Source organism: Equus asinus, chromosome 8 (assembly GCF_041296235.1).
Source record: "Equus asinus isolate D_3611 breed Donkey chromosome 8, EquAss-T2T_v2, whole genome shotgun sequence".
NCBI classification, from domain to species: domain Eukaryota; kingdom Metazoa; phylum Chordata; class Mammalia; order Perissodactyla; family Equidae; genus Equus; species Equus asinus.
The window spans coordinates 74,208,704-74,234,688 of NC_091797.1; the positions used below are offsets into that span (position 1 = coordinate 74,208,704).

A 25,985-nucleotide genomic window follows, 5' to 3' on the forward strand; every position below is an offset into this window, starting at 1 on the left:
CTAGCGATGGGAGGGGTTCCAGGACACGGGCCCTGAAAGCCGGGACTTTGAGCTTATTCTGGCCACGTCCTTGGGCCTGAGTGCAGTGCTGAGATTTGGGCAACGTGAACTAGGAGGCCAGTGACCCTGGCATGCAGGGACGTCACAATTAGTCAGGCAGGTCATCACCTGTGTCGATTACAACAAGGTGACAACTGAGGCTCCTGCCTTGGGAGCTCAGGTGGCTGCTGTACTTGACCTTCGTGGCTGTGATGATGGCCTCAGGGCTGTGGTGTGGGGTGGACACCTCTGTGTGTGCCGGAGCACTTACAGGAAGAAGTTGGGGGGCCGGCATGGTGGTGCAGTGGTTAAGTGCACACATTCTGCTTTGGCAGCCCAGGGTTCGCCAGTTTGGGTCCCGGGTATGGACATGGCACCACTCATCAAGCCATGCTGTGATAGGCATCCCACATATAAAGTAGAGGAAGATGGGCATGGATGTTAGCTCAGGGCCAGTCTTCCTCAGCAAAAAAAAAAAAAAAAAAAGAGGAGGATTGGCAGATGTTAGCTCAGGGCTGAGCTTCCTCAAAAAAAAGGAAGGAGTTGGAAATCCCAGTTCCCTTAACTCACGTCAAACCGCAGAAGCAGAGAGCTTCTGAGGCAGCTTTAACGAAGTCCTGCTTACTGTCGCCATAGGGCTAATGCTGCTGACAGTCAAAGGCACAGCATAACGTGCGGGCTGTAGAACTGCGACGACAGTTGAATTCACAGCCTCGCCAAGCTTCTCGTGTGGATGGCGGGACACAGGATGGGGATGCTAAAACTTGCCACGGGGACATCTGGTGGGATTCAGATGAAACAGAGACTGGCAAGTCCCCAAGTCAGTCTGGGCCTCTCTTGCTCAGAGCAAGTCGCTTGCTCTCCTGTGTCTAAGGAGACCAGCTGTCCTGTTCCTGACAAACGTGTGATAAACTCAGTTGGGGCAGGTGCCTCAAGAGGAGATGCCCACTGTCCTTCAGACCCACCATGACTACTCCCTGCTGGCCCATAACTGGGATCTCACAATGCTCTGTGCTCAGGTGCACACGATGATCCAGGATGAAATCACTTACACAGCAAAAGGACCGCAAGCTTTTGTCAATTTATGTCGACGGAAACCTGAGGAGTGCGTGAGGGTGTCAGACCAGGGCGGGCGGCATGTAATCTGGATCTGGCTGAGCTCACCGGTCTCGGTGCACTAACCGGAGATTGGGGATAGAGTGTGCTGGCTCGTGTAACCGGAGGTGGCTTTGAAAGCTGACTTGGCTGGTCGGCTGGAAGACTCAATGGTGGCCGACATTTAGTGAGGCAAGATGCCAGGGCTGCCCGGGCATGACATGGAGGACGGGATCCACAGCTTAGGGGCACTGGGAAGTGAGAGAAGATTTAGCCTGATGACCTGCACACCCACCCGCCAGCTCTAACCCCAGAGAAGCCCGAAAGACACTTCCTGTATAAGGTGTTGAGAAACATGACTGAGGGGGGCCCACTGTTGAGATGGGCTCCCTGACTTTAATGAGCAGGACCCCAGAGCCACAAGCCAGCAGCAGCACGTAACCGCCAGAGGCAGAGCAAGCCCACCTCCAGGAAGGGCAGCAGGACACACCAGCGGTCAGAACGCCTTGGTCTGCAGGGTCTCTGGCAGAGGCTCATTGTCCCAGTGCCCTGGGGATGAACTAGATGGCAGGCCTGCTGGCGTGTTCCTCAGGAACTCATCTCAAACCGAAGGAAGGGCGGCAATGGGCTCATGCCCACGGAACTAACTGCAAAGAAAAGGAAAAACTCAGAGGCACAGAGAGGTGCCGAAGCAGGAAACCAGTAGCTCCAGAGAGAGGGGCAGAGAAAGCAGCTGCTGTGACTGCCCAGTTCCCAGGAGGCCAAATTCGTGTCCTGCATTGGGCCACGAGAGGCCCCTATGTCCACGTGTGGCTGGAGAGCATTGTGTCCTCGTTTTGCCCTTCCTCCACCTCGCGAATGACAGGATCTGTGCTTATTATTATCTCGGCGGGGGATGCGACTCCATGAAAGCAGATGCAAAACCCTTTAAGTTTCATCTTTTTGTCTTCCAAAAACCCAAGCTGTTTTGTTCTGGGATCATAAACCAGAATGTCCACAGAAACCAAGCTAAGCAGCATAAATGAGTGAATCAGGGCAGGTGCAGGGCAATAAGGAGAGGTGTGGACTGTGGCAAACTGGGGAATGCATGCTCTGCTTAAAGACCTTCAGACTTCATCTTTAAGCAGCAATCCGGGGAACAGGTAGCTGGGTCCCCAGAGTGCCTGAGATTCCAAGAAGCCACAGGGGAATCGGGGCTCAAAATAAAAATAAATCTGAAGAAAAGGAAAGGGAATGACTGTGGTAGACACCTGTCATGTGAGTCCCCCTGTCACGTTTGGGGAATTCCCCACTCTAGGAGTCTTTGTAAGAAACAGCAGCTACCTCACACAATAAATGCCCAGTGATCACTTTAAAAGAATAGCAAGAGCTAAATCTTAGAATGCTTACTCAGTTACTGCTTCGACAGGCTTCACATACATTCTGTCGTTTAATTCACACAACCTTCTGAGGGTAGGCACGGTTGTTATCCCTATTTTGCAGATGAGCAAGCTGAGGCACGCCCGTTGCCCAAGGTCACACAGCTCCTAAGTGGCAGGACCTGGACCGGAACCCACGTATCCCGGCTCTGGAGTCCGTGTGCTGAACGCCTTCCCTCCTCTGCAGGTAGGGCATGAGGGTGTGACAGAGCTCGGCCAACTGCACTCGGAATCGGGAGCTACCAGCCCGAAGAAGCAGGGACAGAAGCCCGTCTGGTGGCAGAGCTGTGTCCAGCGTCCAGGGGCATCAGGGCCCAGCAGCAGTGGCAGCAATGGCCTCCCTAGTTCCGTGGCATGCTTCTCTCTCTGTCTGGACGTCCTCATTCTACCCATTTGGGAGAATGGGTAGAAACTTTTTCAGCTTCTCAACAACTCTGTGAGCTCCCCCGGCATCATTTCACTAAATTCCTTTTCAGCTTGAAGCACCTGGACTCCGGCTCTGTTGCCCACATCCCAGCATCCTGCCTGACACGGTTGACTGACGCACACCGGCGGCTGTGCACTGCCCTCTGCGGTCACTGCCTTCACAACGAGCTCCCCGTGACTTGAGCTCTCTGAGGGGGATCCTGGCCTTTGCAACTGACCGGTCCTGGCTGCAGACAACCCAGGCTTTCCAAACCCTGAGGCCGTACCAGGAGGGCACTGTGGCTGCAGGTGGACCCTGGTTCTGGAACAATCACCGCTGTCCTGGGGACGGCGGCCAGGCCTGCTGTCACAGTGTGGTTCAGTCTTGATCTATCCAGATGAGGTTTTTATCACATTTCCTCATTATTAAGAATTAGCTCTGTGTCATTAGCACACCACGCTATGAACTCAAATCTGTCCCACCATCTGGAGGGACGCTCCAAGCTCACGGCACGGAGCCCAGACGGACGCTGTTAGGAGAGCTGTGAGCAGAGACCCGCTGAGGCGGGGAGAGCCAGAGAGGGAAACAGAGAGACAGAGACAGACAGAGAAAGAGAGCGAGGCAGAGACAGAGTGGGATCCACTGGCCACATGGCCATTTAGTAGATGTGGACACTGAGTCCCACAAGAGGTGACGGGCCCAGCAGGCTGCAGGCTGGACCTTCCGAATTCACAGCCTGCCAGGGCAGATCCCCCGTTTGTGCCTCACCAGCAGCAACCCCCACCCCCTTCGGTGAAGACCACCCAGATTGCCTTTGGGGAACTATAATGCTCTCATTTGCATGGCCCCGCCCACATGTGGCCACATGACCCAAGCCTGGCCAATCAGAATCGCAGGGCTCGGGGATAAGCACATAATCCACTTTCAACCAGTGGGAGTCTGGGCAGGGAGTTTTGCTGGAACTCCCCAGAAAGTCATGTTCTTTGCCCCTGGGAGGGCCGAGAGCTTAGAAAATGACCCTGGCACGGGACACAGTGTTGCGATGTAGTTCTGCGACAAATTTTAGAAAGTTGCCTTCATATTCCTGCCTCTAAAATATACTCAGATGTTAACCATGAAGTGGCCAAAATGCAATGTCATTTTTTTCTCATTGATGGTTTCCTATTGGATAAAGTGGGTAATTACGTTTTTCAAAATACACTATGCATTTTTCTCTGAGACTCAATAACCAATAGAAAGTAGTGGTCAGGAGCAAGGACCCTGGAGCCAGCAGCCCACCTGGGTTTGAGCCCAGCCCCAGCACTTCCCAGCTGCGGGACATTGGGCAGCTGGCCCAGACTTCGTGCCTCGATTTCTTCATCTATAAAACAGGGGAAATGCTGGCGCTCACCTCAGGGACCCGACAGGAAGATTAGATGAGCTATTGCATTGTGATGTGATGGAACGTAATGTACCGTCGTGTAATGAGTGTTACGTATCACCACCATCATCATCTAAAACATTTTCACTGCTGTCCTGAAACGTTTCTCTTCTTCTGAACCTGACCTTTGTACAAAGAAAAGGTGGCCCCCACCCCCTACCCCCCCACGGCTTGGAAGGAGCCAATGAGAAGACCAGCGGCCACCCATCACCTTCAGTTTGCCTTCTTCCGAGGGAAAAACCCACAAGCCAAGACAACATTCTGTAACCCAGCTTGAGTGTCTCACTGCAATTACATGATGCTCATTGCTGGCTTTGTGTTCCATTTGGCAACTTGTTAAAGTAATTGAACAAAATATAACTAATGAACAATGATAATGAAGTTCATAATTAGGTCCTTGAAACACTTGATGTGGAAAATATTTCAAATGCTTTTAAATCACTGTACTCAGTTGAGGTGAGGCAGATTCGGAAATGGGAGGAAGCGATGAATGGTTTCTGTGGTTCAGAATGAACCAAGTCCCCCAGAGCAGCATCCAGGTGACAGCACCGGCCTCCTGGAGGTGAGATGCTAAGTTGAACGAGAGAGTAGCGGTGAGGGCCTAACCCCAGGAGAGGCACATAGTAGGTATACAAGTAGTTCCTGTGGGGCCTTGCCCAGGGGACTGGCACACAGTAGGTCCTTAACAAGTGTAGCTGAAAAGAGAGAATTGAATCTGCTTCTTCCTGAGGACGTCCTCCGCCTCGACTCAAGACCAGTGACGACCGGAGTGGGCAGGAGCCACAGTTCACAAGTGCAGATGAGCAAGACCGTCACGGTCTCCGTGGGCTGGAGACCCCACAGCCGTTCCCCCCATCACTGTAGAAAATCCACTTCCTCAAGAGGAACTTTAAAGAGTCATGTGCCACATCACGACGTGTCGGTCAATGACAGACCACACATACGACAGTAGTCCCATGAGATTAGAGCCTAGGTGTGCAGTAGGCTGTGCCATCTACGTGTGTGTAAGTGCACTCTGTGATGGTCGCACAACGACAAAATCGCCAACGACGCATTTCTCAGAACGTGACCCCGTCCGTAAGCGATGCGTGACTATAGTGGGGAACCCTAGCAGAGTCCACGTCACCCAAGTGATTGAAGTCAACGGTGCCAGGAATGAGACCAGACGACAGCGTGTGGCCCCAGATACGACGCATCAGGAAGCATTCAGCACGGCCTCCGTGTGGTCCTGCCGAAAGTTCACACCAAACCTAACCCTAGGGACCATCGGGCAACCCAACCAAGGGGCAGGCCACGGAGCCACGGGCCCGTCCTCCTCAAAACACCTGCGTCGTGGAAGGCGAACAAGGACTTCTGATCAACGGAGACTCAGGAGACACGACAACCAGGCGGTGCGAGGTCTGGGGTTGTGTTCTGCTATGAAGGACGTTACTGGGACAACTGGCGAAAGCTGAAAAAGGTCGGGAGGCTGGATGATAGCAACGTTTCCGTGCTCACTTCCTTATTTAGGTACCTGAGCTGTGGCTGCGTTTCTTGGAAATGCACAATGAAGTACTTAGGGATAAAGGAACAGTGTGTCTGCAACTGACAAACAATTCAGAGGAAATATACATACGTGTGTATGCTCGTGTGTGTGTAAGGAGAGAGAGAAAGACAAAAATATAGCAAATGTTAACACTGGGGAATCTGAGTGAAGAATATTGGGTTGTTTTTGTGCTATTCTTGCAACTTTTATTTTAGTCTGAAATTATGTCGAAACAAAAAAACAAGGAAAAGAATCCAGATACCTGGTTCCCAGCCTCCTTTGTAGCTAAGGACGGTCATGAGAAACAGCTCCAGTCAATGACTGGAGGAAAGGCTGCTGGCATCTTTCTGGGGAAAGCACTTCCCCTGGAAAATAAGAGAGGGCCACCAAGACACATCACCCTGCACTGGCTGCCCCACACCCCCACATCCTGCCATGGACACGGACGTGTGAGCATGTGATGGCAAAGCTGCAGCAGCCTTCTTGTGACCATGAGGAGAAGGCCAAGAAACTCACAAAGATGCCCAGAGGCCTGATATTGTTCTGCACTTATGAGCTTTCATGAGGTCATTAAATGCCCACACTCATTAAACACCTACTGTTTTTGGTGTTCTGTTGTTTGCAGTCAAAGCATTTCCAGCTCCCCACGCGCTTCCCCACTGCCCAGGCCTTACCTCAGGAAACCGGGCCCTTCCACTCTTAGATCCAATAAGGGATCTGGGGACTCTGCTTTGGAGGCTCAGCTCAGGGAGCCAGGATGCCCTCGCTCATATGCATCAATGTCTTCTCCCTCGTGGCTTCTCCTCCAGTCCAGAGACGCTCCTTCTAGTCTGCTGGGGGAGGGGCAGAGAAACCCTGCTCTTCGTTATGTTTTTTTCCCTATTTTCTGTCTGTGCTGCATGTTCTTTTGGTTTTAGATTTCTAAAAAGTAAAAGCTGGGGCTGGCCCCGTGGCCAAGTGGTTACATTTGTGTGCTCAGCTTTGGTGGCCCAGGGTTGGCCAGTTTGGATCCTGGGCGTGGACCTACACACCACTATCAAGCCACTCTATCGTGGCATCCCACATAGAGGAATTAGAGTGACTTACAACTGGAATATACAACTATGTCCTGGGGCTTTGGGGAGGGAAAAAATAGAGGAAGATTGGCAACAGAGGTTAGCTCAGGGCCAATCTTCCTCACCAAAAAAAAAAGAAAGAAAGAAAGAAAGGAAAAACTATGAAATAACTCTCTCTCCTTCTCCCTCCCCATCTCTCTCTCGCTCCCTCTCTCTCTTCCCTGCCGTCATAAATCTTCCCTGATGCACGGTACACAGGGCATCCCAGCCGCCTGATCGGGGGGAAAGGTCAAGGAGAGATTGTGAAATAAGTGAAGGAAAAAAAATCACTTAATCTGACAAATATTATCCCTCCACCCAATGGTCTTTCATGAAGCCCTGAGGTCGTTTCCACTCTGTCCAGTGTTTGCTCTCCCTCCCCCTCGGATGCCTCCCCTCTTCCCGCCTGACTGAGCTCTTCACGTCTCCGACACCGCGCACAGTTCCAGACTTGGTTCCGTCGGCCCGCACCCCCTGGCAGGCCTCCCCTCCTCTTCTGTGGGGATGCCACGCCCCATCCAGGCCCAGGCTGGGCACCTGTGTCAGCCGGCACAGACTGTGTTCTGCTGCAGTAACAAAGAAGCCCGCAATGTCCGGGGCTTCACACACCAAGGGTTATTTCTCTCTCCCACTCATGTCCATTGCAAGTTGGAGGGCAGGGGCTCTGTCCATCCTGATCGCTCCGGACCAGGCTGACGGGGCAGCCACCACTCGGGAGGCAGAGAGAGCTTCTGGGGTCTCAGATAGCAATCAGGCGTTCCGGCCTAGGAACGGCCCACATCACTTCTGCTCCTAACACGCTGGCCTTTACAGCCCACATGGCCTCGACCTCGATTCCACAGTTCTGTCCTACTCTTGAGGGTTTTCTATGCCTGACTTTTATCTTTTTTCCAAGATCATTAATTCCTCGTGGTAAGTTTTCCTAAAAATATCAATGCCCAGGCTTTTCTTCAGACCATGAAATCAGAATCTCTAGGAGTGGGACCTGGGAGTGAGCATTTATCACAGACATACGGTCCAGTGCTCGCATCTTAGGTGCACATTGCAATTATTTCTCATGGTGGTAAAATACACGTAACATAAAATTTACCACTTTAACCATTTTTAAGAGTACAGTTCAGTGGCGTCACATTCACACTGTTGTGCAAATGTCAGCACCATCCATTCCCAGAACTTCTTCATCCCAAACAGGAACTCTGTCCCCAGTGAATATTCCCCTCTCTCCCCAAATCACCGGAACCCCTATTCCACTTTCTGTCTCTGCGATTTGCCTGTTCCAGGCATTTGGTGTAAGCGGAGACGTACAATGCCTGTCCCCTCGCGTCTGGCTTCTCCCGCTGAGCATCACGTTTTCCACGTTCACTCATGTCGTGGCAGGTGTCAGTGCTTCTCTCCTTTTTGTGGCTGGATCATATTCCACTGTGTGGCTGGACCACATTCTGTCTATGCCTTCGTTTGTTGATGGACCTTTGGGTTGTTTCCACTTTGGGGCTGTTGTGAATGATGCTGCTGTGAACACGTTCGAGCCCTTGCTCTCAGTTCTTTGGGGTAGATCCCTGAGGGTCGGACAGCTGGGTCATAGGGTGATTTGACACTCAACTTTCTGAGGAGCTGCCAGACTGTTCCCACGGTGGCTGCCCCGTTTTATATTCCCGCCAGGAAGGCAAAAGAGCTCTGATTTCTCCACATCCTCACCAAAGCTTGATTTTTTGTACACAGATACAGGCTCAAGGAACCACCACGTGGGTCAAGATCTAGAACATTCTCTGCACCCCAGAGGGTGCCCTCGGGGCACGGGTGTGTTGAGAAGCTCCCCCCGAGGGGCCGAGAACCACGCCCTAAAACCCTGTGCAGTGCTCTCTGGGAAGGCTCGCTGGCTCCCAACCTAAAAATAAACCTCAGGTCTGAAGATGAAATATTAAAAATGACATTGTCATCTTGACAGAGTGGCTGATAATGCCCAGCGGGCAGGAGCCCATCCATCACAGGCTGCCATCTTCTGTGGGGAGCCGAGAGAGACTCCAGGACCCCAGGGGGTGGGGGGTGATGCAGGATGGGCAAGGTGGAGAGGCCGCCGGGCTGTCCACACCCAGGCATGGAAATCCTAGCCGGCACCTCCCTGGCCTCTCCCCAAACTGTGAACATGAATGTTAGCAGCCAGGCAGAGGGCTGACCTCCCTGAATTCAATTTGCAAGGTCAACCACGCAAGAACCCAGGCCTAATGGAATTGTCACATCTGTGTCACAGCCATTTACAACGCGCTCTTGCTGGGCCTGAACATGAAAGCAATTATGTGATACATACTTTGGCAAGAACCTGAGTTCCCATCAGGGAGAGAGAGACACTGCCGAGTCCGGTTATTTAAAAAAAAAGAAAGAAAAAGAAAAGAAGGAAAGCCACAAAAACACAATCATTACGAAAATTTGAAAATTTCCACTTCCCTAGAAATCACACATGAAGACCTAAGAATCGGCATCCTTTTGAAAGCTCCATTGTCTTAAAAGTATAAATAGCATCCTCTTAAAACCCCACAGTTTCAATCAAGCTGGAAGAATGGGAAGTACCATTCACGGAACGTCGTCTTTGAAAATTTCATGACACATGAATTGACTCTCCTCCAAATCTAATTAGAGGCTGAAGCAGATGAGAGGGTTGTCACAGAGAGTTGTCAGACTGACTCGGAAACCGTACACGGCAATTGATCTTTTTCACTGGGGTATGATTTTTTTTAATCAATCTAGACATTCAAGAAAGACCCGAAAAAAGGACCACGAAAGGAGCTTTATCAAAAGAGGGATTCTCTCCGTTCTCTGGGGAACTCTTCCCGAAAGTTTCAGGAGGAAGGTCAAGGCCAGCGTCCGGGCAGCTCCCGTGCTGGGATCCCAGCCCCACGTGGCCTCGGGTAGGTCCCTGAACTCGACACCTCATCCCTCATCTGCAGACGGGGAAAGTGATGACGCCCACCTCCCGGGCTTGTAGTCACGGTTGTGCCCTTGGAACAGTGCCCAGCACCTCATACAGGCCACAGCGATGTCAGCTGGTATGGGCACCAGCCAGCCAAGGTCCAGACAAACGGCTCCAGCCCCTGAAGCCCGTGGCCCTAAGCCCCGCTCATTTAGAAGGACAGCTCAACAGACCTGTGGAAGCCGCAGCCCTCGACCACCGGGACAGCCCAGAATGACGGAAAACAAGCTTGTTGCCCTCAGTAACTGGCACGTTGTCCAGCTGTCCGCCCACAGAAGGGACCGGTGGCCATTACCAGAACTGCAGGGACCACAGGCTGCTTGATGCCGTGTGACAGTCATCTGTTCTTCCAGCCCCACCTGGGGGAGAGGAGTGCCATCCGCCTCCCTCCTGCATGGTGGTTTCTCAGCTCCCAGGTCCCACGGGCGGCCCCTAGGCTTGCCTGCAGGCTGAGGACCTGCTCCAGGCGACCCGGGCTGCCTTCCTGCATGGGGGTCACTGATGGGGCCATGGAGGGCACGCCCTGCTCTCCCAGGAAATGTCACCGGGAAAGGGGCTCCGGATGGAGACAGAGGCAGCGCTGAGGGGACCCAGCCCGGCTGCCTGTGGCCTAACGCCAAGTCTATTGCCTATTAGCTGTATGACCTCAGGCCAGCTGACCTCTGTGCCTCAGTTTCCATTCCGTGAAGAGAGGATCATAAATCACCTTCTTTGCAGGATGGTTGTGAGGATTAAGTGGGCTGCTGTTTCAAGGGTTCTGACCAGCCTCGGGCTCCAGGACGGTTGGTTCCACCAGTGCCTTCTGCCGTGCACTCAGTGCCCAGGCTCAAGTTTGCAGAAATCGACTACTCTTTGATAACCAAATACATTTCTTTCATGCACCCCACTCTCCTAAGGACTCAAGTTCATCTCATCACGTGTGGGTCTCCCCCTCCCAGGGCTGTGCCTAACTGGAGGAAGGGGTGTTCCCCCACGGCAGGGGACAGGGAACACCTCCCATCACCATCTCCGCCGTGGCACCACCGAGGCGGCCTCCTTGCTCCCTGGACCGCTTCTGCCAGAGTCCGGATGACAATGCTACAGACCTCCCAGGGCTCCTGAGGTCAGATGAATCAGGGCTGGCACAGCCCTTAGAACGGTGTCCGGCCCATGCGCGGGGGTCAGGCTGTGTGAGCCATGATGACCAGGCGACTGCACGGGAAGCTGTGAAATCTCCCAATTTCTAAATTGGATCCAAATAATAAAACGATGGGGGAGCCGAGCAAGATCCATCTGCGGGCTGGATTTGAACTCGTGGCCATTCACTGGACATGTCTATTCCTAACTGCCAAGTCCCATTTTACAGATGGGAAAGCTGAGGCCCTTGAGTGGTTAAGAAACCTTACCCAGGGGCCGGCCTGGTGGTGCAGTGGTTAAGTTTGCATGTTCTGCTCAGGCAGTCTGGGGCTCGCTGGTTCAGATCCCACATGCGGACATGGCACCACTTGGCAAGCCATGCTGTGGTAGGCGTCCCACATAGAAAGTAGAGGAAGATGGGCACGGATGTGAGCTCAGGGCCAGTCTTCCTCAGCAAAAAGAGGAGGATTGGTGGCGGATGTTAGCTCAGGGCTAATCTTCCTCAAAAAAAGAAAAGAAATAAGAAACCTACCCAGTGTTGCCAGGCTGGTCAATGAGGACTTGAACCCACGAGTCGGCTCCGAAGCAGCCCTCTGACACCTGTGCTCCCCAGTAATGGCCGTCGCCTTGAGACAGAGCAGGCTCCTGCTGTCCCCAGCTTTCCTGGGGCTACGCCCGACGCTCGTCCTTGTTCCCATCACCAGCTCGGCCCTATTTAAAGGAGCCCTGCTCTGATTGCTATGGCCACGTAACTACTCAAGAACTTAGCAGCAGAGATGAAAGCTAATTTTGTTATGTTCAGGGCTTCCCTGGGTCAGGAACTCAGGCAGGGCTCCATCCGGTGATTCTCCTGTTTCTGTGGTGTTGACTGAGGTCACTCAACGATATTCAGCTGGCAGGTGGCTGGTCTGGAGGGTCAAAGATGGCTCCACTCGTGTGCCCGGTACTGTGGCAGGGTGGCTGGAAGGCCGGACTCTGCTGGAACTTCTAACCAGAGCGCCTCCATGTAGCTTCTCCAGCATGGTGGCCTCAAGGTGGGGGACTCCCCCAGAGTGAGTGACCCCAAGAGCTCCACGGCCTTCCTGGCCCCACCCTATAAGTCACTGAGCATCACCTCCATCATAGTCTATAGATCACGGTCACCGGCCACTCAAATTCAAGGGGAGGGGGTCTAGACGCGCCCCCACCACCACCAGGAGAAGTCTCAAAAAGTTCTGCCATTTTTCTTTAACTGCCACAACTCCTGAGGAAATGCCACCCTTGAGAGGTCCTCGAGAGGACCACAATTTTGTAAGACGGATTTATCCCAGACCGAGTGGCCTCTCCCCCAAGGTGGCCCACTGGTCTATGCATAGAAGTCTCTTTTGTGTTCATTACGCATGAACGGTCAGAACCAGAAACACAAATGTGTTTCTTTAAAATTCTATTTGGGAACTCTTCCAGGCAGGACCCAGGCGATCCTTCAGTGCTCCGCCCCTCCTAAAACGGAGCCCTCTCTCACACTCGTCCACGGCCTGCAGGCCGGGAATCATCGGAAGGACAGCTGGGGAACCGAGACGACAGCCCCTCGGCAGCGCCCTAGGCTGGAACATCCTGCTTCCCCGCTGGACTCGTCGACTGAAATTACGAGACCGTCCACTCACTGCTGTGGCGGCCGGGAGCGCGCTCAACACCATCGACCGTGACAGCGGGCAGCGCCCAGCTCCCACCGGGTTCCAAACATCGTCCTCGCAGGGCTTTGCTTATTTGCCTGTGACAGCCGTGAAGGTTTGGGGACAAAACGGCAGGGGGCGTTGAGAACGAGTTGGTGCTCATGAGAAGGTAGGCGGCTCCTCAAAGGCCCCGGGCTCCGAGGGCTGTGCTGTGTGCCCGACACCTGCTGCTTCGTGAGCCAGGACCGGGCTGTGTTTCCAGCACCTGCGGCGCTTGGGTGACGGTGAGAGGGGGGAGGAGGGGGACAAGGCCAATGAGCTGACATCTCCCACGGCCCGGTGCCTGATCCAGGCCCTCCCGCTGCCCCACCCAGGCACCACCTGCTAAATGCACGTCCACGGACGTCACTGCAGGGCTCAGGATCCACGGCTTCCTGCCTCCCTTAGCACAGTCCACACCCACAGTCCGCACGTGGCCACCTGCCTCTCCCACTCGGTCCCCTAGCCCCTACTTTCTCAGAATCGACTCTTTTTTGTTCCTCTAGGTCAGTCCACTCCCTTCTCGGGCCATTGGCTGGCGCTCTCTCCTCCGCCCACTGGCTGTCCCCTCATCTTCACCTGGCGGCCACTTCACACTCAGGCAGTGCCTCAATGTCACCTCCTCGGAGGCCCCTGACCACCGCGCCCAGTTCTCTTGTTTCCTTGCAACCATCTGCCTCCCTTCCCGAGATGGATGCTCCATGGCAGAGGAGCTCACCGCCCTGGGTGACACTGGCCCCAGTGACAATCACGGGGTACAGCGGTTGAACACATGAGTTAGTACTGGATCCCCTGCTCAGCCGAACACCATGAAGAAGCTATTGATTGAGACACAGACAGGTGTCCCCAAACTCTGGGAACAAGAAACAGTGCTGCTGGCCGCTGAAGGTGGGTACTGGGGTTGTTCATTACCCCCTCACCCCCCGTCCCGCCCCATCCCGGGGTGGAAACAGAAGCAGCAGCTGTCAGGGCCACTGCTCTGCTCCTCTGGGTTTTGACAGGCGTGCACTCGGGATTGGCGTGCACCCACATGCACACACATTCACACACACACAAATACACATGCACAGACATGTATGAACGTTCAGACAGAAACGAGCACTCACACACATGCTCATACACACACGTGGCCAAAATGTTACAAAACCCGACAAGTTTGTCTCACAAACCTTACGGTTTACTTTCGAAAGGTAGAGACGCAGACACAAACAAGCATCGCCCTCGCACATGCACGCACACCCTCCGCCCCAGGCTGGCTCTCCAGCGACGGGTCGGCAGGACCCAGCCCCTGGGGGAGGACCAGCTGGAGCGCACCCTCCCTGCGGTTGAGTGCGTGGTGACAAAGTGGGGCTGTGGGACGGAAGCAGGATGGATGGGGCTGCAGGGTGAATGCCGTGAGCCACCAGCGGCCATGTGCAGGAGACCGCCACACCAGGGATGGCGCAGCAACCAGATGGGGGGGACCGGGTCCTTGGGTGACCTTGCAAAGCAAAGCCACCTACTCCCCCCCCCCCGCCCCACGCACCAGTCCACCCATTTACCTCGGGGCTTTTGCAGGAGAAAAACTTCCTGACTGAGCCAGATGTGGGGGTGCTCATCACAGCAGCTTAGCCTGCACCCCAATGACTACAGCTTACCCCCAAGTGTGTGCGCAACTTTCCCTCTGAAGGCTGGAGCCCAGGGTCGGGGGACGTGGTGGGGCCCTTTATCCCTGAGACCCTCACCTGTGCGATTGAGTCCCCAGGGGAAGGGTCTCTTGTCCGCCTACACCCCAGTGACGGGCGGGTTAGCAGGTCAGGGAGATGCCGTTCCCTAGCCTGGGTGGGTTTGAGCCCTCTGCTAGGGGCTTGGGGTCAGATGAGTGAGCAATCTGGGGTCCTCCAGGGCTCCAAAGTCAGGGGCACCCAGCAGGCAGGCATAAATGCAAGCCGGTGGGAGGAGCCAGCACAAAAGGAGGGAGTGCGGGTGGGGGGGATCCAGTCACCCAACGCCGTTCCAGGGCCCCTTCTGCTCAGGCCAGAAGGTGAGGGTGGGCACGTGCGAGTGGGAAGGAGCCCTCCAGCCTGGAGAAAGTTCCTGGAGGTGGGCAGGCAGGCCCAGAGGAGGAAGAGCTGCTTCAGAGGCCTGCAGGCCACGGGAGAGGAGCGGGGCAGAGTCCTGGCAGCCCCGGGCAGGCCGCCTTGAGATGCCTGTGCTTCCCCAATCTGCTGGGGGGACGTACAGAGTGGGGAAGGGGAGGGGCCGGCAGCAAGATGAAAGGCGGCCATCACCACAGGGAGAAAGCCAGCTGGCCGGCAGGTGGTGGCCACGGCACAGCGCAGGAGGGCCGGCACCGCGGGCGTCCGGGGACTGTTGTTCCAGACCATCTGTCTCCCGCTAATGAAGTCGTCAGCCGCAGCTTATGAGTAAGGACGTGTGGGCCTGGCCGGCCTGGGGCGTCTTGGGGGAACTACAGGGCACAGAGATGAAGCCTTAATGAGTCCTCAGGCACAGTTGGTGTGAGGTGGCTTCCAAGCACGCAGCCAGAGGAGAATGCAGGGGGTCCGGGGTCTGACCTGAGTCGCAGGAGGGAGGCTGGCAGGTTGGTCACCGGGGGAGGACAAGCCCAGCCCCAGGGCAGCCAGCAAGCAGGGGGGCCCAACTGCTCTGTTCTTGCAGCTCAGGGCTCACACCTTCCTGCCGACCCCTCTCCCTGCCTGGTCACCAGCAGGACCCCAGCTGTGTTTGCAGAGTGAGGGAGGCGGAGTAGTGGTCCCCAAGGACGCCCATGTCCCAATCCCCAGCACATGTGAAAATGGTCCGTTGGTGGAGACGGAGATTCAAGGCTACAGGTGGAATTAAGCTGGCTGGTCAGTAGCTGTTCAACCAGGGGGATTATCCTGCATTATCCGCATGGGGCCGATGGAATCACAGGGGCTCTTGTATGTGGAGCGGGAGGCGGGGCAGGCCTCGAGGACCAATGAAGGAAGGGGCCACCAGCCAAGGGCCGCAGGCAGCCTCTAGAAGCTGGAAAAGGTAGGAAGCGGGTTCTCCCCTGGAGCCTCCAGCACGCGGTCCTGCCAACCTCAGCCTGGGGACACTGGCGTCAGACTCCAGGCCTCCAGAACTGTCATGAATGGGTGTTGTTTTTAACCCACTAAGTTTGGCGTATTTATTATAGCAGCAACAGGAAACTAATGCAAAAGGTCATAGGTCCTGCTTAAAACTCCTCAGATCCCCAGGCTTCCTTGCGGCTGGGGGTGGTCATGGGGCCCCTGAGCATAAGCAGATGTGCACTGGGTGGGTTTCCAGAAAAGCCGCCATTTTGGTGATAAAAGGGGACTCAGGAGGGGCAGGCTTTGTGCCTCTCGCCAGCCCTCATTTTTCCTTCCTCCCGCCTGGATTGCAGACACGAGGCTGGCAGCGCAGCAGCCTCACCTGAGGCTGGCTGAACACGGGAGACACAGGAGCCGGGCGCTGCTCGTGGTACAGTCACCGTGTCAACCCCGGGCAGACAGCCTGCCCCCGCGCCCTGTGACGGGGGAGGAGAAGCCCGCTGGGCTGAGCCTGGATCCTGTGACCTGCAGCCAGACAAGCCAAGGGACAAACAGCTCTGGCAATGACAAGAGTTGCAGCCCAGAAATCCCGCCGGCTCTGAGCCACAGGGGAGCCCAGGGCGAGGTCATTCTCCTCCACGTGTGGCTTCACACTGGGAAGTGCTTGCTGGCCATCTGGTCCCCAAGGACTGATGCTAAATACCAGGGACCCGGGAAGTGCCCCAACCATTTGAACCCAACGTCTCCCTGGGACCCGGCTCCGGGCTGGCGCGTCAGCACGAGCAGCTTCCCGGCCGTGGGTCCAGACACGTCCTTCAGAGAACACACGAGCACACCGCACACGTATGGGCGTGCGCACGCATACGCACGCGTTTATTGCATTAAACTCCTCAAAGTGCTTCCCCTAGACAGTTTTATAATCTAGAAGAAAAAGGATTCGGAAAAGTATTTCACTGTGCTCGGTTTAAAAAAATACAAAAACAAAAATTCGAATTATGGGAGTTTGCCAATATGCTGCACTTTCACACAGAAACCACCTGGCTGTCGACCCTGTGACTCGATTCATGAGCACCAACACCACGATTTCCACGTGAAGGTCCCAAGAGCTCTCGGCTGGAGGGTGCAGCGAGGCCAGGGCCCCGGGGCCCATGCAGCTCTGTCTCCAGAGGACCCGCGGGACCCGCTGCCGGGGAGCCGGCCGCCGCCCCAGAGCAACACTGCCCCACAGGGTGGATGCGCGGCCCCTCAAACACCCACACACCAGGCTGAAGTAACAGTAAAACATTCGTTAAACCGTTCAAAGTCCACGAAGTAAAGAGATCCTATTAAAGCTTGAAACCCACTCTCTCTCCAGAGGGAGCTTTCTGTGCGCCGGGAAGCGCTGTTTGGTTGGGGTGCGACACATGGTTCCACCAGGAACTGCGTGTGTTCCGTCCGTCACACACGCACAACAAGAGCCGCAGCTGCCAGTCCTGATGATCCGCTGTAAGAAGATGGCGTAAACTCACAGAGGGACCCGTCTGGGCACAGTAAATGTGCAACAGCAGGTGGCCGGGCCCTGAGGGACGACAGACAGAGCCGGGGCGCCAACGTACAGGGAAGACATGGATTTGTGCAGAGTGAGGTGGAGCCCCCGGCAGGGGCTGGAGGCAGTCGCTGATCAGGAGTGTTCTCTCGCCAGAACCCGGGTCCACCCACACATCGACGGGGTGCTGGTGTGACTACATGCACACGCGACTCCAGCTCCTCTGTGAGTGCACGTGGGAGCACGTGTGCAAAGACACACTCCCCAAGCCCACCGTGCCCCACGCAGCCCACCCGGACAGACGTCCTCGCCACGCGACAGGTGGTCCTGTAGAGGAGCAGGCTTCTAGGCCATTTCTTGAACACACAAGTCCCAGGACAGGTGCGCGTGGCCGAGACGGAGGGCGATCCAGCTCAGAAGCCCTGCAGCTCGGGGATGTTCCGGTACAGGTCCAGGGTCTCGGGGTTCGAGAAGGCCCCACGCTGCTCCACCGGCTTCCCGGCGATGATCTGCTTCACGGCCACCTCCACTTTCTTGCCGTTGAGGGTGTACTGCGGGCAAGAGGGGAGAAAACCAACGAAACAGCGTTAAGCCTGACGGGGAAAACTCCCCCAGCTCTGACCCCGGCACATCGAACCCAAAGGATGCCCCGCCGGAGCGCAGAGCCAGGACCCCCGGCCCCACCGAGCCCGGCCCACAGGCCCCGAAGGAGGCTTCCAACGCAGGGGGTAAGGTGACGTCTGCCACGCACTGGGCGACTGAAGCAAGTCCCTCCCCAAGGGTCTGTCTCCGGGATGGAGTGGGGCTGACGCCCCTGCCCAGAGACTGCAGGCGGTCAGCAGCTGACAGCACAGCTCTGCCAGCGCCTTGCCGCCGTAGTTCATTATTTATACTGACTTTACTTCGGATGGATACTTATTTTATTACACTCCACTGCATTATAGAGACTACACTACTCTCGCAGGAGGGGGCTGCCTTCCTCCCACTCCGTCCCCCGTCTGCAACTGGAATCCGAGCTCCAGCCAGGAGCCTCACCACCCACAAACCTGTCCTGGGCCCTCGGCCAGGGGAGGGCGCGTCGCTGCTTCCTGCGGCCACACTCTTCCTGAATGTTCGAGTTCCCCTAAGACTTGTAGCGTGTCTTTCCCCTTTAGTCCCAATGCACTTTTGGCAGCAGTGGTGGTGTTTGGGGGCTAGGAAGCTTCTAGAACAACAAAGCCCTTTAATAAAGCTGCTGGCGCCCTGATCTCTCCTCTCACTGGCACTATTTTTTTTTTTTCTACCTGAGATGTAATTAAAATTCATTCATTTGAAAACCTCAGTCAGTGTGTGAACTAATTAAGGATCTACGTGCTGGCTTCCGAGGGACCGCCTGTCACTTTGGTGTCGCCAGCCTCTCGCGTGCTGTCTGCACTCCTCAGCTTGACACCAAAGCCCCGAGAGCAGCCCACGGGAGCTGAAATGTGTGCCTCCCGCTAGCTGACAAATAAACACGGCGGCGTCCTAGGAGAAACCCTGCTACTGCGTCCTGTGCCGAGGGGACGGGAGGGTGCAGGGGCCCCTGGGCTCTGCCCGGCCCCCCGAGATGAAAGCCATGCTGCCTCCTGTCAGCACAGGCCAGGTGACTGACGAGACCGGGACAAAGATCAGCTGGATCGGGCGGCCGGGGCTGCCCTCGCGGCCCCTCTGCCCAGCCCCGAGTCCCAGGCTTCAGTCCGCTGAGCTGAGCAGGGCAGAGCCGACCTGGCTGCCGTCCCCCACCCCCCCATCCCGGGCCTCTGACGCACGCAGCCGCCATCAGTGAAGCGGGCATGAAAAACTCCCCCGCCCAGCCTCCCCAGTAGCCAGGAGGCCGGCTGCATGCACCACTCACTCGCTCACACTGGCTCGAGTGCCATGTCTGAGTGCCTGCTGTTTGTCAGTGGGAGGCTGGGCTCCGGGGAGAAGGGTGTGAGCGGACAGGGTCCCTGCCCACCAGACAGACAGACAGACACGGCCCGTGCCCAGGAGTGCGGCCTGGGTCAGAGGGGAACGCCCCAACAGAGGATAGCAGCGTGGGGGCCAAGACAGGGCCAGAGCACACGGTGGCGAACAGGAAGCTCGCTGAGAGCTCTCAGAGGAAGGACACCAGGCAGAGAGCACAGGCGACGGGGTGAAGGGCCGGCACAGCATAGCTGCTCGTGTCGGGCGCCGCACGCTCAGTGCGCCCCAGGCTTCCAAAGTCAAGGGCCTCAGCTCTCGGGGCCCCCAGGAAGCTGCCTGTCCTGGAAGACCCCGTTTCCAAGCGCCCTCGCACCCGTCCTGCCTGGGCAGCATCGGAACCCGGCCTCCCTGCCGGCCAGGAGAATCTGCTCCTCTCCTCCGCCAGGACGGTGACCCTGCAGGCTTCGCACGGCCTGCGTATCTGTGTGCACACTGCTCTGTGTGCATGCGCGTGCACACGGCATGCTCCTCGGCGGACGAGGCATCCATGTGCAGGTTAAAGCTGTGGTCCAGCCGGGCACGCCTCCTCCCCCAGAAGCTCGCGAAGCCTGAGGGGAGCGGCTCTGTGGAGACGGCCCCTAAACACGCTCAGATCTTTCCGCAGGCAGAACTTAAAATCACAAGCGAGAGCAACAGCACCCCAGCGGCTCTTTCAAAAGTTAAAATTAATTTTCTCATTAATAATCTTGAGAACCACTAAAACCGCATGGGGAAAAGCCGGTCGGACGTGCAGGTGGGGCCCGCCTACCCCTGAAAACCGGCGTTCTGCAGAAGTTGCTTTAAATGCAATTTGGGAAGGGTGGAAAAAAAGAGAGGACAGGAAACAGGAAGGATGGGGTTGCCAGGCAACGCGGAAAAACTCTATAGAAAGCAGGAGCAGCTTGGGGAGGGGCGGGGCCCACAGTGCGTGGATCCTGGGGGTGACCACCCTCTGGCCACTGCTGCCAGGCGGCAGGTGACAGACCCCTGCGGCGCCGTACCGGGATGCCCTTGGTCTCCAGGATGAGGCTGGGCACGTGCCGGGCCGACAGGCCCACGCGGATGGCGCTGCGGATGCGCTTCACCAGGTCAGGCCGGAAGGCGTGGCCGGAGGCCATCAGCAGGAAGAGGAGCACCCTCTCCTCGCCGTCCTCATTGTACTGGGGGACACACAGGCTGTCCAGCACCTCCTCGAAGGCCTCCACTGCGGAGACAGGGGGGGAGCCACACTCGCACCAGCCCCCCCTCGGCCAGCGACTCCACTGCCCGTGTGCCCCCAGCCACCCCAGGAAGGACCCCACCCCGGGGGTAGTCAGAGCTGGCCCTGAGCAGGAAAGGTTGACGCTTACAGGGATCATGCCCGGGCCTTCCTTACCTAGGTACAAATTAATTTAACAATGAAAAGAAAGCAAGTGCCCGTGGTAGGGACTCCACTGCGGGGAGGAATAAAGGCTGGAATCAGATGGATCAGGACTTCTCCACCGTGGCTGCACAAACAGCCTGGACATGACTGGGATTCTGACATCCAGAGGGGGCCACCTCCCAGGGAGGCTGATTTTGTGGCCTTGCGGGGGGATTGTGAAGGCCCCAGGTGACTACTGTGCAGCCATGAGGCCCACTGTCTTTATTTTGGTGTCCTGACCGGTGCTGTGTTATCTTCACCAATCATGCAACCTCTCTGTGCTTCTCTTTCTTCATCCATAAAAAGTAGACCCAATTAACCAACCTGATGGAGCTGGCGTTTCATCATGAGGATGAAACATAACAGAATGGGGATGGGCCATGTGACCATAAGAACCCCGTTCTGAGGTTTGATGAGCTACAAGCAAGGTATGTTCTGGAAAGAAAGAAAGGCTTATCATGTCTATTCTGACACCTGGAAGCAAACGGGCCAGAGTTATCCCAAAAGGTGGGGTCTTTGGAAAGCAGGCTCTGGGGCGCCCCACGGGGACAGTCTGCCTTCCTAGCCGCCTGGAGGAGCTCCGGGGAGAAAGGGCAACGCGTACCGATGTTATAGATCTCCGAGCTGCCGAAGCGCACTCCGTTGGGGTTGAGGGTGCCATCACTGGAGAGAGAGACGAGGTCATGAACACACGGCAGCTCCTGAGGGAGGCACGTCGCAGGGGGCCGGAGGGGCAGTCACCCCCCCCAGGTGACACCACCACGCCCAGTCACTGAGGCTCCTTATCCCGACCAGCCACCCCCGTCTCTTTAACCCAAAGCTAGACAGCCAGGGCGTCCCCTTTGTGTGGAAGCACCTGTCACCTCACTGCCCTCCCACCTGTCCACGTGTCCCTCCCTCGCAGGTGTGGTGCGCCCCAATGTCCTCACACCCCAGGCCCGGACGAGCCATCGCTACTGTGGACGAACGATGGCCACGCCTTTGCTGCGGGCATCCCACCCCAATGCCCCCCGACCCAGCCTGTGGGGCAGAGAGATGCGGATCAGGCCCAGCCCCGGCCCCCGGGGGGCAGCTGGTATGAGAAGGGCCCCAAAGGGCGCCATCAGCTCACACTGCAGACTGAGCAGACGGAGGGGCCCGGACACGGCCGCAGTCCCTCCCCTCCCCCAACACCGCGCACAGCCGCTCACCTCCGGCCCAGCATGACGATGCCCCCGGTCTTGGGGTTGATCCTGCAGTAGTCGCCGTGCGCCCAGACACCTGCGGGGGGACAGAGGCGCTCAGTCACCCGAGGAGAAGGGGCCCTGACTGGCTGCGGGACAGACACCGCCACAGGCACGACAGCAGCAGGCCGCTGTCAGTTCAGCACGGGACTCTCATTGACAGACATGGCCGAGGCCCAGAGACAGGTGTGTGAGGGGCTGGGGGCCCCGGGGGCCGGGGGCGGAAGCGAGCCGACAGCTCCTGGCCCCCAGGAACATGCCTTCTAAGGGGGGCCACCACACCCCCAGCTCTGACACGCGCCAGTGTCTGAGAAACGCCGTCATGCAGGCCTGACAGGGGCCTCGGGAACTCACGGGGAGAGGATGAGAGGAGGACTAGGGGAGGTCAGCGGGGGCTCCAGGGAGGGCCCTCCGAAGGGAGGTGCTGGAGCGGGTCAGACCAGCGGCACGACAGGCTGGAGGCTCCCGCGCCAGCCCCAGTCACACAGGCTGAACCACAGCACCAGCCCCGTGGACAGAGAGCCAACTAGCAGGGAAAACCCAGGAGACGTGGGGGCCAGGAGGGGAGAGACTCAGAGCTGACGCTGACACCGAGCCACACTGAGCCATCACCACGTGGCCCACAGGCACAGCTGGGTCCTGGGCCTTCAGCGGAGGCCCTCGTCCTGGGCACAGCAGAGCCAGTACACGCAGGGGCTCAAAGCCCCAGCTTCGGACACGTCCTCACCCCACACCAGACAGTGAAGAGAAGCCACGCCTCACGAGGGGACTGTCACGAGAGCAAGTCAACCAGGCGGAGGCTCTGCCCACTGGCAGATGCGCGGCCCTCGGTCACCACACTAACGGAGGCCAAGTGGGTGTGACAATCAAGAGCACGTCCCCACAGGCTCCGCGACGACCTGGAGGTCATGAGCCACAGCAGGCAGCCTCTGAAAGAAGCCCCGAGTCCCTGCTGTGATGGGGCCTCCAGGACGGTCCCATGGGCCCCGTCTACCACAGGGTGGCCAACATGGCTTCCCAGGAACTGAGACCCTCGTCCGGTTCAGGCCGGTTGAGACCACCAGCCCATCAACTGGGCGTGAGCAGATGACCCTCTGATGTCAGGGAGCTAAAAACTCCACTTCAGATCGTGGCAATGCCACCATTTTGTGAACACACGTCCCGTGAAGAGCGAGCGAGCTGGACTCGCCTGCGCAGACCGTCAGTCACCTCCCCTCGCCTCCCCTCCAGTCATCTGTCTCTGTGACCGCGGATCCAGGAGCAGGTCAACCGACCCCATCTCATCAGCAAAGTGATCAAGAATGGCCGTTCACTAAATTTGCAATTTGCAGAATCATGTAGCCAGAGCACGCGCAGAAGAAGGAATGACCTGAAATGGGCACAGAACCAAAGACTCTGCTCCCCACAGAACCAAAGGACCAGGACACGACCAGAACTCATCAGAAGCAAGGGGTCCGTCACTCAGGAAGATCCCGTGTTAAAACTCCCTCCCAACTCACCATAAACGTTTAGAACCTCACCATAAACATTTACAACGTCACCATAAATGCTTGAAGCCCACCAGTTAAAACCTGCCCCACCAGCATTTCCCCGTGCCTGCCTGTGCTCCCTAACCTTGTAAGTTTTGCCCCAAATCCAGAATCGGGGAGACAGATCTGAGGGCACACGGCCCATCTTCCAGCAGATCCATCTCACAGAATAAAGCTGATCTCTTTCCCCGAAGGCTGACGCCGTAATTAAGTGGCTGGTTTACGCGCATCGGGCAAGAGAACCCCAGTTTTGTGCAGTAACATCTCCACGCTTCAGACGGCCCCGTCCTTCACCCCATAAATGCACCCCAAGCCCTGGCTCAGGGAGACAGATCTGAGAGGATGTGCCCATCCCGTTGGAGCTCAATCTCGCAAAATAAAGCTATGTTTCTTCTCCCGAAAGCTGGAGCCATAATAATTGGCTTTTTTACACACACCACGTAGGAGAACCCCATTTAGACGGTAACGCAGCAATCCAGAAAGGGAAAATACCAAATCACACCAGCTTCTGCGTCTTCACTGAGAGCATCTCTTCCTTCCCAATTCTTGAGACACTGCCCGGCTTTAAGAGCTCACCAATCGGCTCGCAACCATGAGGTGCTAGCCCCCCTCCGCCCTCACACGTGCCCACCGGCGGCTTAGGCAGTGCCCGGCAGCGGGCTTGGGGCCACAGGGCTCTGGGCACAGGGCGTCGTTAAGATGCAGCTAAACCCAGATTACAGTGTCATGTGATGGCTTCAAGCTGAAATGACAAGATACTGATCAAAAACTCATTATCGCCACGCTGGCACCACGAGCTGTGAGAAGCTTCGCCAGGCTTCGGCGTGGGTAGGGGCTTCTGGAATTGGACACAGGAGGCCCAGCCCAGGGGGAGTCTGCACAGCTGTCTGCATCCCAACTGACCTGGGAATTTGGAGAAATACGCCTTCCTGTACTTGCTCCCGTTCTCGTCGTTCCAGAAGTGTGTGGGCTGGCACGGAAGTGGCTTTGTGCATACCAGCTCACCGCTCTCTCCCCACACTGCCTTTCCTGGTTGGGAGGAATCAAAAATTAACAGAGCACACACCACAGCCACATACCCTGGTTCTATCTCTCTATTTCTTTTTCTTTCTTTCTTTTTTTTGGGGGGGTGAGGAAGATTGGCCCTGAGCTAACATCTGTGCCAATCTTCCTCTATTTTGTATGTGGGATGCCACCACAGCATGGCTGACAAGTGCCATAGGTCTGTGCCTGGGATCTGAACCCATGAACCCAGGCCACTGAAGCAGAGTGCTCCAAACTTTAACCACTAGGCCACAGGGCCAGCCCCTCTCTGTTTTAAGCTCTTACCTATTATGCAGTATTTCGGACACACACAGGCACAGAGCTGATCCACACCACCGCCCAGCACATGAGCACTGCTGAAACCTGAGCTCATTCCTCCCCAAAGCCCTCTCCGGAACGTAGTGTTTCATCCTTCCCATGTGTTAACTTTTACGTCTACATGCAGCTCTGAATAACATACGCTGTCACTCTGCGTGTGGCTGGACTTTACACAGATGGTACCACCTTGCATGTGTCAGCATCGTGCTCTGCTCTTTCAGCATCACACCCCGGGGACTCAATCACAGACACACAGCACCCTCGCCATCCGCTCTCGTTGCCCGTGATTCTCCGCGGGACAACCACAGCAGTTTATTCTCCCTGGAGACGTAGTTTGTGTCGTCCCCATCTTGTTTCCTATCAGAGCCCCTGACGCTTGGAACCTTCTTGCACGTTCCACCTAGCTCCTATTTGCAGGTACTTCTCCTGGAGCAGGATGCCCAGATCACGGGGCACCCACGCAGCTCCACCTTCACTCTCAGTCCCAGACGTCCTGCTAGAGAAGGTGCCCCGAGTCACCCTTGCTCCCTCCAGGGCGGCCTGTTTCCAGCCCCGGGCACAGCACAGCCGCAGAGGCCAATGAGAGAGGGCGGGAGTGCATCCTTCCAACGACTCAGTCCTCACAGGCACTGACCCGGCAGCACCCGTTGCCCCAGCACCTGCCGCCGGCTCAGCAAGGCAGGGTCCGCATTAGAGAAATCCACCCATGGGGGCTGCTCACTTTTCACACGTCTCTCACCTCGGCTGGCTCACTTCTTCCCACGATATCCCCCAGAGAGAAGACAGACAGACGGCTGCACGTGCATCTGAACGCTGGGGAGACCGCCTGCTTCTCTCTGCTGGGAGCGCCCCCTCCTGCCCAGGCCACGGACCGCAGCAGCAGCCAAGCCCGGGAAAGTGGTTCAGCCAGGTGGGAAGGGCACAGACAAGTGGAACCGAGAACTTTTATGCGCAAATCGCCTGGACAGCAAAAGGGAGAGGCCCTCTTCTCAGACCAAGCCCTGACTCTCAGAAAGGTCGCTGGAGATGTTTCCGTGAACACGAGGCGGGAGAGACCCTTCTGCGCTCCCTGGGCCTCCAGCCCCTAACCTGGTGCGGCCATTCCACTGTCGCCTTAACCTCTTCCTCACACAAACGCGGTTGGCATAACCTCCCCATTTGCTCCAAGAGGTTAAAAT

The 25,985-nt window shown here is 56.6% G+C and overlaps 1 protein-coding gene across 4 annotated transcripts in view; it reads right to left on the reverse strand.

Moving 5' to 3' along the window:
• Nucleotides 1-16,644: 16,644 nt before the first annotated feature.
• Nucleotides 16,645-25,985, reverse strand: part of AACS (acetoacetyl-CoA synthetase) — a 60,077-nt gene continuing 50,736 nt past the window's right edge. For 2 of the 4 annotated variants that reach the window (XM_044776050.2, XM_044776049.2), the window contains 5 exons: nt 24,349-24,474; nt 21,884-21,953; nt 21,298-21,356; nt 20,293-20,495; nt 16,645-17,880 (listed from right to left, as the gene is read on the reverse strand). In XM_044776050.2, coding sequence (XP_044631985.2) covers nt 17,743-17,880; nt 20,293-20,495; nt 21,298-21,356; nt 21,884-21,953; nt 24,349-24,474 — 596 coding nt within the window. In that variant the 3' untranslated portion in view covers nt 16,645-17,742. The remainder of the gene's footprint in view (nt 17,881-20,292; nt 20,496-21,297; nt 21,357-21,883; nt 21,954-24,348; nt 24,475-25,985) is intronic. The other 2 variants (XM_070515852.1, XM_044776051.2) reach the window with 1 other exon arrangement.